The sequence below is a fragment of the Zophobas morio genome, unplaced genomic scaffold (genome assembly GCF_036711695.1).
Source record: "Zophobas morio isolate AGI-343-1 ecotype UQ-CSIRO unplaced genomic scaffold, CSIRO_AGI_Zmor_V1 ptg000024l, whole genome shotgun sequence".
NCBI classification, from domain to species: domain Eukaryota; kingdom Metazoa; phylum Arthropoda; class Insecta; order Coleoptera; family Tenebrionidae; genus Zophobas; species Zophobas morio.
The window spans coordinates 5,999,398-6,012,034 of NW_026972129.1; the positions used below are offsets into that span (position 1 = coordinate 5,999,398).

Genomic DNA, 12,637 nt, shown 5'->3' on the forward strand with positions numbered 1-12,637 from the left:
TGGTCATTATGACATTTTCACGGGGCGGACGGCGTGAATTCGTCGTCCGTAGTCTAGATGCGCGATTGGAGCCCGAAGTATATGACGGCCAAACGTTGGTGCACCATAGGATTTAAGTATCTACATATATGTACGTAATTAATCGATGCAAAAGAGCTGGAAAAAGTTTACAGAGGGCTTGGTACTAAGGTTGTTAATACGTCCTGACAGTTTTTAAGGTCTTCTCAGAAACGTTAAGGATAAAGTAGAGCCCAATAAAAAGTCGGGAATTTATTAAATAAGCTGCAAAGATTGTAGTAAAAAGTATATTGGGCAAACAAAATATCAATCATCACGCGATTTAAAAAGCACATGACTCACCTCAAATTCAGATTTGGAAAATCAAGTGAAGCTCAACATATTTTCGAGAATGACCACAGAACAGACGTACATACAATACATAATTACAATAACTGTTCACGAAAGTATAGAAATATTCAAAAATAAAAATAATTATGTAATGAATTCAATGTATCCCGCACTCGTTTCGCAAGGCCCTTGTGGAATCAGAGAGGAGGAGAGTAACAGGAGTAGAGTAGACAGGATACAAAATACTACATTTTTGTAATTTAGTATTTTTAGTGTTACAGGGTACAAGAGATTATAGAGGGTTTTATCTGTGAATGAAGATGAACAATAATGGGCTGTATAAAAATGTTAAACCAGATTAAGTCTTTCTAATGGTGAACTTATCTCTAAATAAAGAGAACAAAAAATCCTATAAAACATAAATTGCATCAAGCAACTAGGCCAGTGTGTGAAGGAAGATCCCTTAAGAAAATGAATAATGTAAGTAACTAATCACTAAAATCAAAATTCACTATATTGTTCACAATGAGAAAATGTACAGAAAATATGCGTATAGTTTTTCTCCAAAGCTTGCTGATAAGAGACCAAGGGAAACAGATCTTCGGTGCTAGCATCACATAAAAAGACATCAAGAAATAAAATGAAAAAGAATACCAGATTTAAATTAAGTCATATATTTTCGAAGTGTTTTAAGAATGGCCTGTAGGTGTTAAATTATATGTTCCAAGACAAACCCGTATCAACTTTCAAATGACATTATAGTTGTTAATTGTTCTGTTGGTGTTCGTTAGTTCATTTATTTCTTCTCAACAATGTACTCTATATTTAAGAATTTGGTCATTGGCTAATTAAAAAGGTTATGCAATGCACAAAAAGTATTACGTGATTATGTATATTTTTCTTCTAACTAATCAAGACGTTGATCAAACTACCGGTAATATTTTAGAATGTGTTGCAGATCTAGTTTTACAACCTCCTTCGAGTTATTATAATTATCAGCGCATTAAACACGGAACACTACGTGGTAACTAGCGAACAACATACTAAAATATTGGCTACTAATTTAAGTTAGTTATATCCACCGCTTGACATGCAGAGGTAATAAACCTAAATTTGAACTTTTTGCACATAAAAAAGAAGAAACAGCAGCGAAACTGTTGTAATCTGCTAGATTACAGCAGTTTAAGATACCGCGAAATCTGTCATTTACTTAATATACAAACATTTCTGTGCTGATCATGTACTAGACATCTGATTGGAAACTATTTTGTCTAGTGTACTCTTTTTCGTTCTATGCGAACATATCTTACAATAATACTAAAAAGTTTTCCTCCCAAGCGAAGCAGTTAAATCAAAATTTCTATTTTTTTTTGCACAATGTGATTTGGATACGTCTTCATATTATGTATGATTTTATAAAGCTGTGGAAATTTTTGCAAATAAATCTTCACGCCAAATTTATGCAAAATACTTTCTTATTTTTTAAACTTACATATTTCATTTTCAATGAAGTAAAAAAAAAGATACGCATAATAAACTTTTCAACATAACGATGTTTTTGTGCCTATTATGTGAATACTATTCCCTGCCTTCTTCTTTAAAAACTATTTTTCAACAAATTTTACAATTATAGACATTATGCACTTCAAGTTTAAATTTTTTAGCGAAAAAAAGTTAAACTAAAATACGGATATGTAGTATTTTTACTGTACTAAATTTTAAAACTTGACCCGGTTTACAGAGGGTCAATTAAAAATTTGATTGCGATTAAATTTTTAACACGGCGTTAAAGTATCGTAACCGACTCTACCACAATTAGACGTCGTTAACCGCCTCGTTAAATGCGTGATTAATTTAATTTCAGTTAAAATATGTTCTAAACTGGCTCTTGAAGTTTAAAAAAGACAATACATACAAGGGTTTTTTACAAAAATTTAAAAAATTTTATGAAATCAATGATAGACTTTTTGCAGATATATTTTTCCAGTGTTTGTTCGCCTGAAATGGTACGAATTGTAGAAGTGATAATGCACGAAATTATCACTGCGTAGTAGAAGTAATAAATCTACTCGTACATGCATTAAATAAAACGAAATATAAAATTTGTGAAAATATAAAGTCATGCAAAAACAAATTGCAAATTATCGTTTTAGTTATTTTAAAATCCGTTAGTGCAGTCATACGTGTCAGAGCAGGTGCAGCTTCCGTTTTTTTAGCAGTTTTGTCTTTTATTAACGTCTTGTTACATTAAGTACATAGATAAGTTTTGTGTACGAGAAAAAATAGAAGACTTACCTTGATGAGTTCTCGTGTGTTGATCTAATATAGCTTTTTGTCTAAAATCTTTCCCACACTGCGCACACTTGTATGGTTTTTCACCAGTATGTATTCGCAGATGTTGATTCAAAATCGTTCTTTGCCTAAAGTTTCTTCCACAGTAAACACAACCATACGGTTTCTCGTTCGTATGAATTCTTAAATGCTGCGTTAAATGCGACTGTTGTCGAAATCTTTTCCCACATTCTGGACAAGGGTACGGCCTCGATTCGATATGTATACACCCGTGTTGTAACAAAGTCGACTTTTGTTTAAATTCTTTTTGGCAAATTGGACACCTAACGTATAATGGCATTCCTGCTGATCTCCCGTGTTGTATCACGTCGGGTAAAACTTTCCCAGATTGTTGTTGCTTCAGATATTGTAACGCTCCAAAGTTTGTACTTGAACCGAACACAGAATGGTTCATGCCTTTGGCATCTTTAAAATATGCTGGATACTGAAGATTGCCAGAAACTCCATTAGGCGAGAAGCAGCCAGTTCTATCACTTTGAGAGTTGTTAGTATCACCATCGCCATAAGTTGAAGCAACCTCTTCCTTGCCTTCGTCCGGCGGAAATGGAACATCTTGAGGCCACAGTGTGGGATTGATACCGTTTTTGAATACCAGATGAGGACTTACATCTGAAAAAAGAAAATGTTGTTACAAACCTTTTTCAATTGAGGCGATTCTACCGAAAAAATATAACTTGACTTCGTGTAAAAAGTGGGTTTGGGTTAATACTATTGACTGAACAATAAAGAACACGATAGAAGACAGCCATGGATTTCTGACGACTTGTCTGGTGGAGTTTTTGTTTGGTTAGATTAACGTCAATTTGGAAGTTTGAGTTGAAAATACAATGATCAGAGACAAACTTACAAAAATCCACGGTGTCTTTGATCGTGTTTTTTATTGCTCTCTCGGTATATCTCTATCTAACTAGAAGTCTTTTTAAATATCCCAGGAAAATTGTTTTGTAAAAAATAAGCATGCTTTGGAAAAAGTTAATTAAATTGTATATATAACCAAAAAATGATTTAGAAATGAAACAAATATTGAATGTAAAAGATCACTTTTTGTCGCATTTAATTTGATTTCAAACCTTGAAGTCATTGATTGTACAGTTACAACAAGATCTGATAAAAGATCTACAGAAATTGAAATCTCAGTTTAGAACTTCAGGAAAAAAGCACCCCGGAATGCAGTACACAACTCTAACAATGTGGTAAGCTGCAGCGGTATTTTTAGTGTTAGATGCTTTAATTTATGTAGCAAATAGCAAATATAAATTTCCCTCATTTTGTCAGAATGTGATAATTAAAAACTTATTCAATTCAATGAAGATATTTCATACAAGCTCAAAAAATAAATCCAAACCCACTTTTGTAAGTAATTTAAAATTGAACATTTCGTATACATTTAATTATTGCACAGAAGATTGTGACGTTTGTTTCGTATACCTATTCTGCGTTGTATGTAAAATGTAATCACGACAAAGTCTGTACTTTTCAAATGTATATGAAAAAAATTTATATTCAAAAAGTGATCAATTTTATAAGCTATAGCAAAAGTTTTTCAATTTTCTTGAAATCGCTTAGTCATCTCATCAAGTCACGAATACGTAAAACTGTCCGGATTTGTATAAGACTCGTTGGTAATATTTTAACAAAATTGCATTGCTTTGATCGCTAGGAGGTACAGCCATGGAAATGGGGCTATAACAGTAACTACTTATAATGTAGAACATCATTTCGAGTGAGTAAAACGCAAAAAGAATGCCTTCCAGGGTGAAGTGGAAACTCTAAATGGTTTATCATTATGATCATTATTTTTATACAGTCAAGAAAGAGAAGAATAAAATTTGTTTCAGACATCTATTGTGGCATCATTAAGGATAAATACATGACATTGCAAATCTAAGACAGTAAACACCAACGAAATTAACATTTTGTCAAAAAAGTTGGAATCATTAAAACGCTAATTAATTTACATTTCAAATTTTGTATAAGCGTATTATGTTTATTGTTTTTCTGTTACAATTTGGTATGAATTTGAAACGAATCTGAATCCATGGCATTCATTTCTCTAGTGACAACTGCACGAAGTCTGTAATTAGAAATTACATATTGACGAATGTTTAATTTAAGTTTTCTTGGCGTGTTGTGGCTCCTAGAATACGAAAATGTAAGTACTTCCTGTCCGTCTAATTGTCGTTTGATAGTGACAATTGGAAACTAGTGAATCGAACACATTAAATTTTGAAGTTTAGTGGATTCGTTGAAGGTAACATTATTGTGACGGTGCCAAAACTATAATTTTCTTCTAGTTATCCCCTTCACGAAAGTGGTAGCCATCTCAAAATGTTAGCCGACACTTAGATACTTCTTATGTGTAGAGAAAGTGCTGGTTTATGTTTGGTCTAACAATCCAATCTAATCTTATTCTCAACTTTGCTTACATAAGTTGTCTTAAAATTCGTTTCTTTAATTAAAAGATATATCCGAGGACAGCCCTGATGTTCATAATCATAAGAAACATTAAGATACCAGATCGAATCAATTTATTTTGAACTATCGAATTTCACCGTTCATTTCGGAGATTATTTAACAGAATTTTTCCAAATTTGATAAGCTGTTAATATTGAAAAACTAACTGAAATTTATTTATTTGATCCCCCTAGAAAGTTAATGACGTCATGTCAAAGAATACCACGATAAGCCCGGGTGTATTTCAGCAATATGTTTCATGTTTAATCTATTCATTTGACTGATTCCTTCAAATAAAGCTGAACTAGTTTTGCTCAAATTTTAACAATATTATGTTAATAAGTATTATTACATAATGTAGAAACTACTTACGGAATACATACAATTTAAAATTAATTTAATTTTAAGTGCGTAAAAGTTGCTGTACGTATTTGTGGCTTCATCCCCTTTCGAGCTATCATGTTATATGTATATTTTTTTATAGAATACTAGATTTTGTAGACAGTACCTTGAAAGATCTTTTCAAGAAACCCACATTTGTTCCACTCATTGTAAAGAATTTGTTGTAAAAATATAATAACATTTGTACTCACATCAAATTTCACAAAAATGTGAGAAACATGTAAAAAGTTGCAGATTGAGCTTTTAAGATTTCTCCAGTTTTGTTATTATTTAAGAAATTTCTACACGTTCGTGTGAGTTTATGTACAATATTCGTTAGATAAAATGTGTATTTCAAAAACTATTTAAGGATATCTTAATAATGTCTTAAAAGTACTATCCATAACTAAAACAAATTACAATTTGGTACTTCTTTAACTTAAGCTCGGGAAGGAAAAACATAACGTTTTATTTAAAAAATGAGACTGACGTCATAGCTCACAGTGGATGACATCACGAATAAGTGAAAAAAGTTAAAAAGCGCGTAATTAGAAATAAAAATTGTTTTCGATAAATACCATTAGTTTTGCAATTACTAAATTTATTCCATAAGTACGAGTAGTTTCCACACTTTAAATTCATGTTAGAGTATTCCTGAGACTTCAAAAAGTCTTATTCTGTAGGTTCTAAGATCAATTGCAACATTTCATTCTATCAGTTATATTCTTTTCGATAACCCGTATGCATAAGGTTAAAAATATCGATACCTTATTATGTTACTACCGATAAAGGTGAATATTAACAATGTAACTTTCAACTACAAACAAAATTTTAAAACGATTTCTTAAAGCTTTTTTTGCATTTTGGTTAGTGTTTTATCATTTACACATAGTGGGTCCAGTAGTTTTGGAGATCATCTATCGTCAACAGACAGACGATCGACAGACAGTCCTTGGTTACTTTTTTAAATTTGACCGAGGCTCTAAAAAGGCAATTTTTATGAAATAAATTTTAATTGAATTTTTAATTTTAGAAAATTTGCATATTTAGAAACTCGCGGAAAATGTGTAAAAAAAGGAAGAACACTTTTAAGCTTTTTTTAAACATTTTTGCTGTTATTGACGCACTAGTGTCTGTGATTTTATGACACAACACAAAATAAGTTTACACAGTGGTAAAAGATATATCCGATGATAAAATTTAGGATGTATCTTACACGAATAAAAAAAACTTTTCCGATTGAAACTGGTTATATAATTTGAGGTTAGCTTCATGTATTTTTTCAGAAATTAAAATAAAAGAATAATATGTAATTGTAATTTAAAATTGTAATAGTTTCTTATAAATTTGAACATTTCTTAAATTTGGCATGGACCAGACTTATAACGCATACACAACACAAGGTTTAAAATGATAAAGAAGATAAAGATTAACTGTTCAAAAACAAAATACAACTTTCAACAACTTTCCAAGTTTTTTTGAGTTTTCGATACTATCATTATTTCAGTAATCAGACTAAAAACAATGTTTTCTCTTTGTCACTTTTTAAGGAAACTGTATATTCCTATTATTTGCTAATACCGAAGGAAATTATTAGTCTTACTTGATTTTTACTTCACGAGTACAAGTTAGAAAAGTATTCTAATAGGATTATTTTAATTACTGTCTGTTCATATTTTCTTGGCGTTCCACAGCTTGTACAACACAAAAATGCCGATCTTTCTATCTGTCGTCTGTATGTCTGTTGGCAGTATATTAGACATATCTCCAAAATTAGTGAACTGATTGCTGTGACATATAACCACCCAAAAATCTGAATCCATCGTGTCAAAATCGTATGGAATTGCTGCTGCATCTGTCACTAAACAATGTATTGATTCAACCCATTTAGCATTATGACTTTTATACTGTTATTTTTTGTGACAACACAATATATTCTTTTAATTCTCAAAAATTTTGCCTCACAATTAATCATGGTTTAATACAATTAAGTATATTGCTGTTAGCTTCAGATTTGGTTTTCCGTCCTTGTGACGAGGCTACTTTTTACTTTCATAGCCTTCGAGCACTTTTTCAAGGTATATTTATACCAAGTTTGACAGGTTCATTACTTAAAGTGGTCATTGTAATGTTAATTTCAGTCACATTTCAACATACACGTTTCTTACATACGATGACCAGAAAAACGTACAGTTTAATTTAATATACCTATCTGAAGTTAAGTTTTCAAAATAATATCGAAAATATGACTGTGCTTGCACTAGTGTTTTTGCTTTAAAATACACCGACTACGAAATTACAATAAAAGAAACATTTACTTCGCTCGATAACAAAAAATTAATTCTTCTATTTCTAAAATTCTGCAACTGACTAATTAATTAACAGTTTTGAAAGTCAGCAATTTTTGAGATTCATGGTGCGTACATTAAACAGAAAAACTTTAAACTTGAAAGCGTGTAAACTTTATTTAAAACTGAATTTCGATAATTTTAATTACACAAATGGATACATTTCTTTGAGAAAAAACATTTCTTTCTTAAGGGATTATTGTTTGAGCTCCAAAAATATTTATTTGGTTGCTTAGGGAATTTTTGGTGTTCGAGTTTTAAAATAGCGTAGGAATTACGTTGGAAAACAATAATTGTACTATTTTTTCGCAAATGCTACATTAGAACAATTATTTTGTACAAATTTGTCTAAAACTATTTAGACAGAACTTCTAACTTCACCCCTAAAGTACAGGCGAACAAGTATAAATTCTTCGAAAGATTATAAAATTAAATTTTGCCTTTTTTTTTTTAAATGACAACCCCATTAACTAAAATAAAGCCATGTATTATGTGGACTATTAAAGTGCACGTAAAGAAGCATGCTGGGAGTTGTTTCAAGTGAGTTTTTCCATTGCAAAATTTTGTGATGACGTGATAAACTTTTTAGAAGGAACACATTTTAACTGATGCAGAGTAAAATTTTGGAACTAATCAACAAATCGTTGTACTAATGGCACCGTATACTTAAATTTTGGAACCGTTCTTTATTTGGTCAACAAAATAGATTGTCTCTTTCATTAATTTTTCACCCTGTATATATAGTCATCCCATTTTTGTTGGGAATGATAATACAAATTTTGGTTAACGTTTTCCCATCTACACGACATTCCTAACATACATATAAAATTGGACAATACTTTCGGAGATTATCTATTTAATAAAAATCGACACAAATTGTTACGCGGAAAGGCGAGACCTACTTTTTCGTACTTCAGGGATCATGAAACGTGGAGAAAAATGAAAGTAGCCATTTGTTGAATTACAATACTTCCTTAGCTAAAGCTCCAGAAGTAAAAGTAGGAATTTTTACATCTTATGAATCTCATTTTTCAAAAAGAAATTCTATATAGTTCACACCCATACATTAATTACCCAATTAATGCATTTAAAAAGTGGATAATTATTTAATTAACATGCCAGAAGAGGCGGCTTAAATGACAACGTAATACAGTACTTGCCCAATCAGGCGTGAAATGCTGTTGGTCGCTTTGTTTTGTAGTAGCTACATTTGTTTTATACTGACAAGAAATATATGTAAAATTATAAAAAAAAGTGGATGCATATTCCAACGTTAATTGTCGCTTATCTACACTAGACTTTCTTACTCATACCGTGCACTCTTTTGCATTAAAAAAAACTGTAACAAATTTTGCAAATTCCAAATGCTAATCGACCTTGTCCATTTTCACGACAATTAAAAGCAGCAAATTAAAAAGTTAGCGTCCTTAACCTGAAATTTACTACGCTAACCTAAAATTTGTAAGTCATTGCTTGGACAATAATCGATATGTTTTTAAAATGATATAAAACGGGCAATGGTTTTTCTGTGGTTTCTATTCTAATTCTAGCAGTAGATAGTAAGAACTTGAACACTCAGTATGTTAACTCAGCGTTAAATGAAAATACCCGAGCACAGACTAGAAAAGTGAGTTCTATGAAAATTACTGCGACGGGGATATGTTTTAAGTAATAATTCTTTCATGTTTTAAAACTAGAGGGAAGCGACGGGTCCCACCGATATCGAGTGGCTACGAATTCATGGTGCGCACTGCTTTACGAATTTTCAAGTTCAAATATACTGAAAGTCCTTATTTGACTTCAAAAACACTTTAACTTTAACATATAAAGAAATATTTCGTTGCGTTCTATAATTTCGGGTGATTTGTTAAAACTTGCAAAGTAAAGCTGGTCACAGCAAAGTAAATAAATTTCTATGTACCAAAGGTCCAAAAATAATACCAGATTTCTGTAAATTTATTAAGAAAGTATATTCACTGCACCCAAAAGAGGTCGCTAGTTATCACAATGAGACGTTATAAACTTCGTGAGATGACTCATTTGGTTTACGTACAAGTGAGGTGTGTTGTCCTTTTATTTAGCTAATCCAACACAAGAAACAAATCTCAAACAACTCAGCAACATAAAATCGTCTAGTTTTCAATGTTTACATAGTTTTTGCACAATAGGCCCGTCGCGGAGTTGGCCTTCACCTCACTCGAGACACCGTGAACGTGGGTCAATGCGGCACTGAACGAACAAGTTCAATTTTAAGTTACTCCTTGCGAAAACAAAGCATAATCGTGGCATGTCACACATGCACTGCCACATCGCAAGTCGAAATGAGCGCAGCGGCGATTTCGACGTCGATCAGAGACTAGCAATAGTACATCACAGAAAAAAAGAAAAGAGTGAATATGTTGGGAGTGCAGCAGACCAACTCTAACCGCCCGTGCGGTGGCAACAGCAACAGCAAAATGGATCACGGGGCCGCGAGAGTGGCCGCCTTTGAGGAGGGGCGCTCGCCTTGGTGTGTGCGGACGTGCTGGTTGAGGATGGCCTTCTGGCGGAAGTGTTTCCCGCACTCCGGGCATTCATAGGGCTTCTCACCGGAATGGATTCGCAGGTGCTGGTTGAGGATGGCTCGCTGTCGGAAGGTGCGCTCGCAGTACACACACGCGTACGGCTTCTCGTTGGCATGGATGCGGAGGTGCTGCGTTAGGTGGCTTTGCTGTCGAAACCGCTTCCCGCACTCGGGACACCCGTACGGCCTGCTGTCGGTGTGGATGCGTTCGTGCTGGAGGAGGGTCGATTTTTGCTTAAAGTCTTTGCCGCAAGTCAAACACTTGAACAGTCTTAGCTCGCCACCGAGGCCGTTTTTGTTCGGCTTCAGATTAGACTGCTGCTGCTGAATCACGTCCGGCAGGCTTGCCGATCGCAAGTCCTGCATGTTTCCAGGGTATTGGTCCAGCTGGCCGTTTCCTGAAAAATAACGGAGACATCTTTAGTGATACGATAAACGATGGAATGATCGATGGAATGCTCAACCTCCATGCGGTAATACGATTCGTGTGTACGTACTCACACCTCTGTTAGAAGTTTCCTGCATTTACCCACTAGATAAACGGTGGCGCGAAGACAACGTTTACCATATGATTTCTAGAGGCTTTATTTGTTTTAATAATGAAAAGTTGGCTATGAACTTAATTATGTGTTTTGATCATTGCTTCTCTGTTAAAAATTTTAAACAATATATAGGTATTTAAGTCACTGTCAGTATTATTTCAGGGGCGGCTGGTGCCAGGGGGCATAAGAGCACGTGCCTCCCAAAATTACAACCTCTACAAACACACTGGACATAACAAAATAGTAATTTTCAATATTTAAAAAATAAAATTTTAAATAAATTTATTCACGGGAGACCCCTTTAGTACACAATTACACATTACAATAATTAGTGCTGATGTAGGTGAATCAGATTAAATAAACTTAAAATTAAACTCAAACTACATTATTACATACATTAAATAACTAAATTCTCAATGCTAGATTTAAATTGTCTTAAGGACGGACCAAAAATTCATGCATCATGTGCATTAACTTCCCGAGTTAATCTAGCTATTGGAGAAAAAAATCCATAATTCGTACGATGCAGCTTCGTGTGAAAAGTTGGATTGCTTCTCATCTGTCTTGTGGGGCAGTTTAAACTAAAAAGTGCTAACAGTTCTGAACAGCTGATATAACCATTAAATAATCTAAAAACATAAAAAGGTCAGTATGTAATCTTCTGCTTTCAAGAGTGCTTAAATTTAGTATGTCCTATATATTCTGGTAAGTATATTCTTCTCTTGTATACCCTAATTTCCATGCACAAGTGCGTAGAAACGAACTTTGAACCTTTTCCAAACTTTTGATATGGGTCATATACATAGGCGACCATACCACACTTGCATATTCTAAATGAGACCTTACAATGGAGCTATATACTAATTTATACGAATTGACGGGGAATAATTTCAATGATCTATTAATCAATCCAAGCATTCTGTAAGCCTTACTAACAATGTACTGTATATGTGGAACAAAACACAGTTTGAAGTCCATTATAATACCCAAATCACGAATTTTCGAAACCACCTTTACCGGTATCTGATTGATTTTATATGAAAAAACAATGATATGTTTAGTCCTATAAAAAGAGATTTTATAACACTTGTCAAAATTTGTTTCCATATCGTTCCATTTGCACCAATTTTCAACCTTTAGGAGATCATTCTGGAGAAGCGAACACTCCAGTACCGAAGATATACGCCTAAATATTTGCAAGTCATCTGCAAATAGACGTATTCTCGAATATTTTAACGAATTGCCTATATCATTTATAAAGAGATTAAATAAAAGAGGCCCACAATGGGACCCCTGAGGAACTCCGGATTTTACAATAACTGCCTTTGAGAGGAATTCGCCGATTTTTACTAGTTGAGAACGAGTTGTAATGAAGCTTTCTACCCACTTAACACACCTATCATCAAAATTCATTGCATTGAGTTTATATATTAAAATTTGATGATTAACCCTATCAAACGCTTTTGAAAAATCTTCATAGACCGAATCATTGCTTGATTACCCCCCTCAAGACTGCTTACAATACAGTTTTGATAAATAAGTAGATTTGTTGAAGTTGATCTGCCTTGACAGAATCCATGTTCTTCATCGACGATTATCTGTTTACATACTACTTTTAACTGATCAGCAATTAATCGATCTACAAGTTT

At 33.2% G+C, this 12,637-nt stretch overlaps 1 protein-coding gene across 3 annotated transcripts in view; it reads right to left on the minus strand.

Moving 5' to 3' along the window:
• The window catches only part of LOC135135655 (myeloid zinc finger 1), a 74,516-nt gene that overhangs the window by 14,786 nt on the left and 47,093 nt on the right, over positions 1-12,637 (minus strand). For 2 of the 3 annotated variants that reach the window (XM_064064781.1, XM_064064780.1), the window contains 2 exons: positions 10,389-10,844; positions 2,644-3,309 (listed from right to left, as the gene is read on the minus strand). In XM_064064781.1, the coding sequence (XP_063920851.1) occupies positions 2,644-3,309; positions 10,389-10,844 (1,122 nt within the window). The remainder of the gene's footprint in view (positions 1-2,643; positions 3,310-10,388; positions 10,845-12,637) is intronic. The other variant, XM_064064782.1, reaches the window with a different exon arrangement.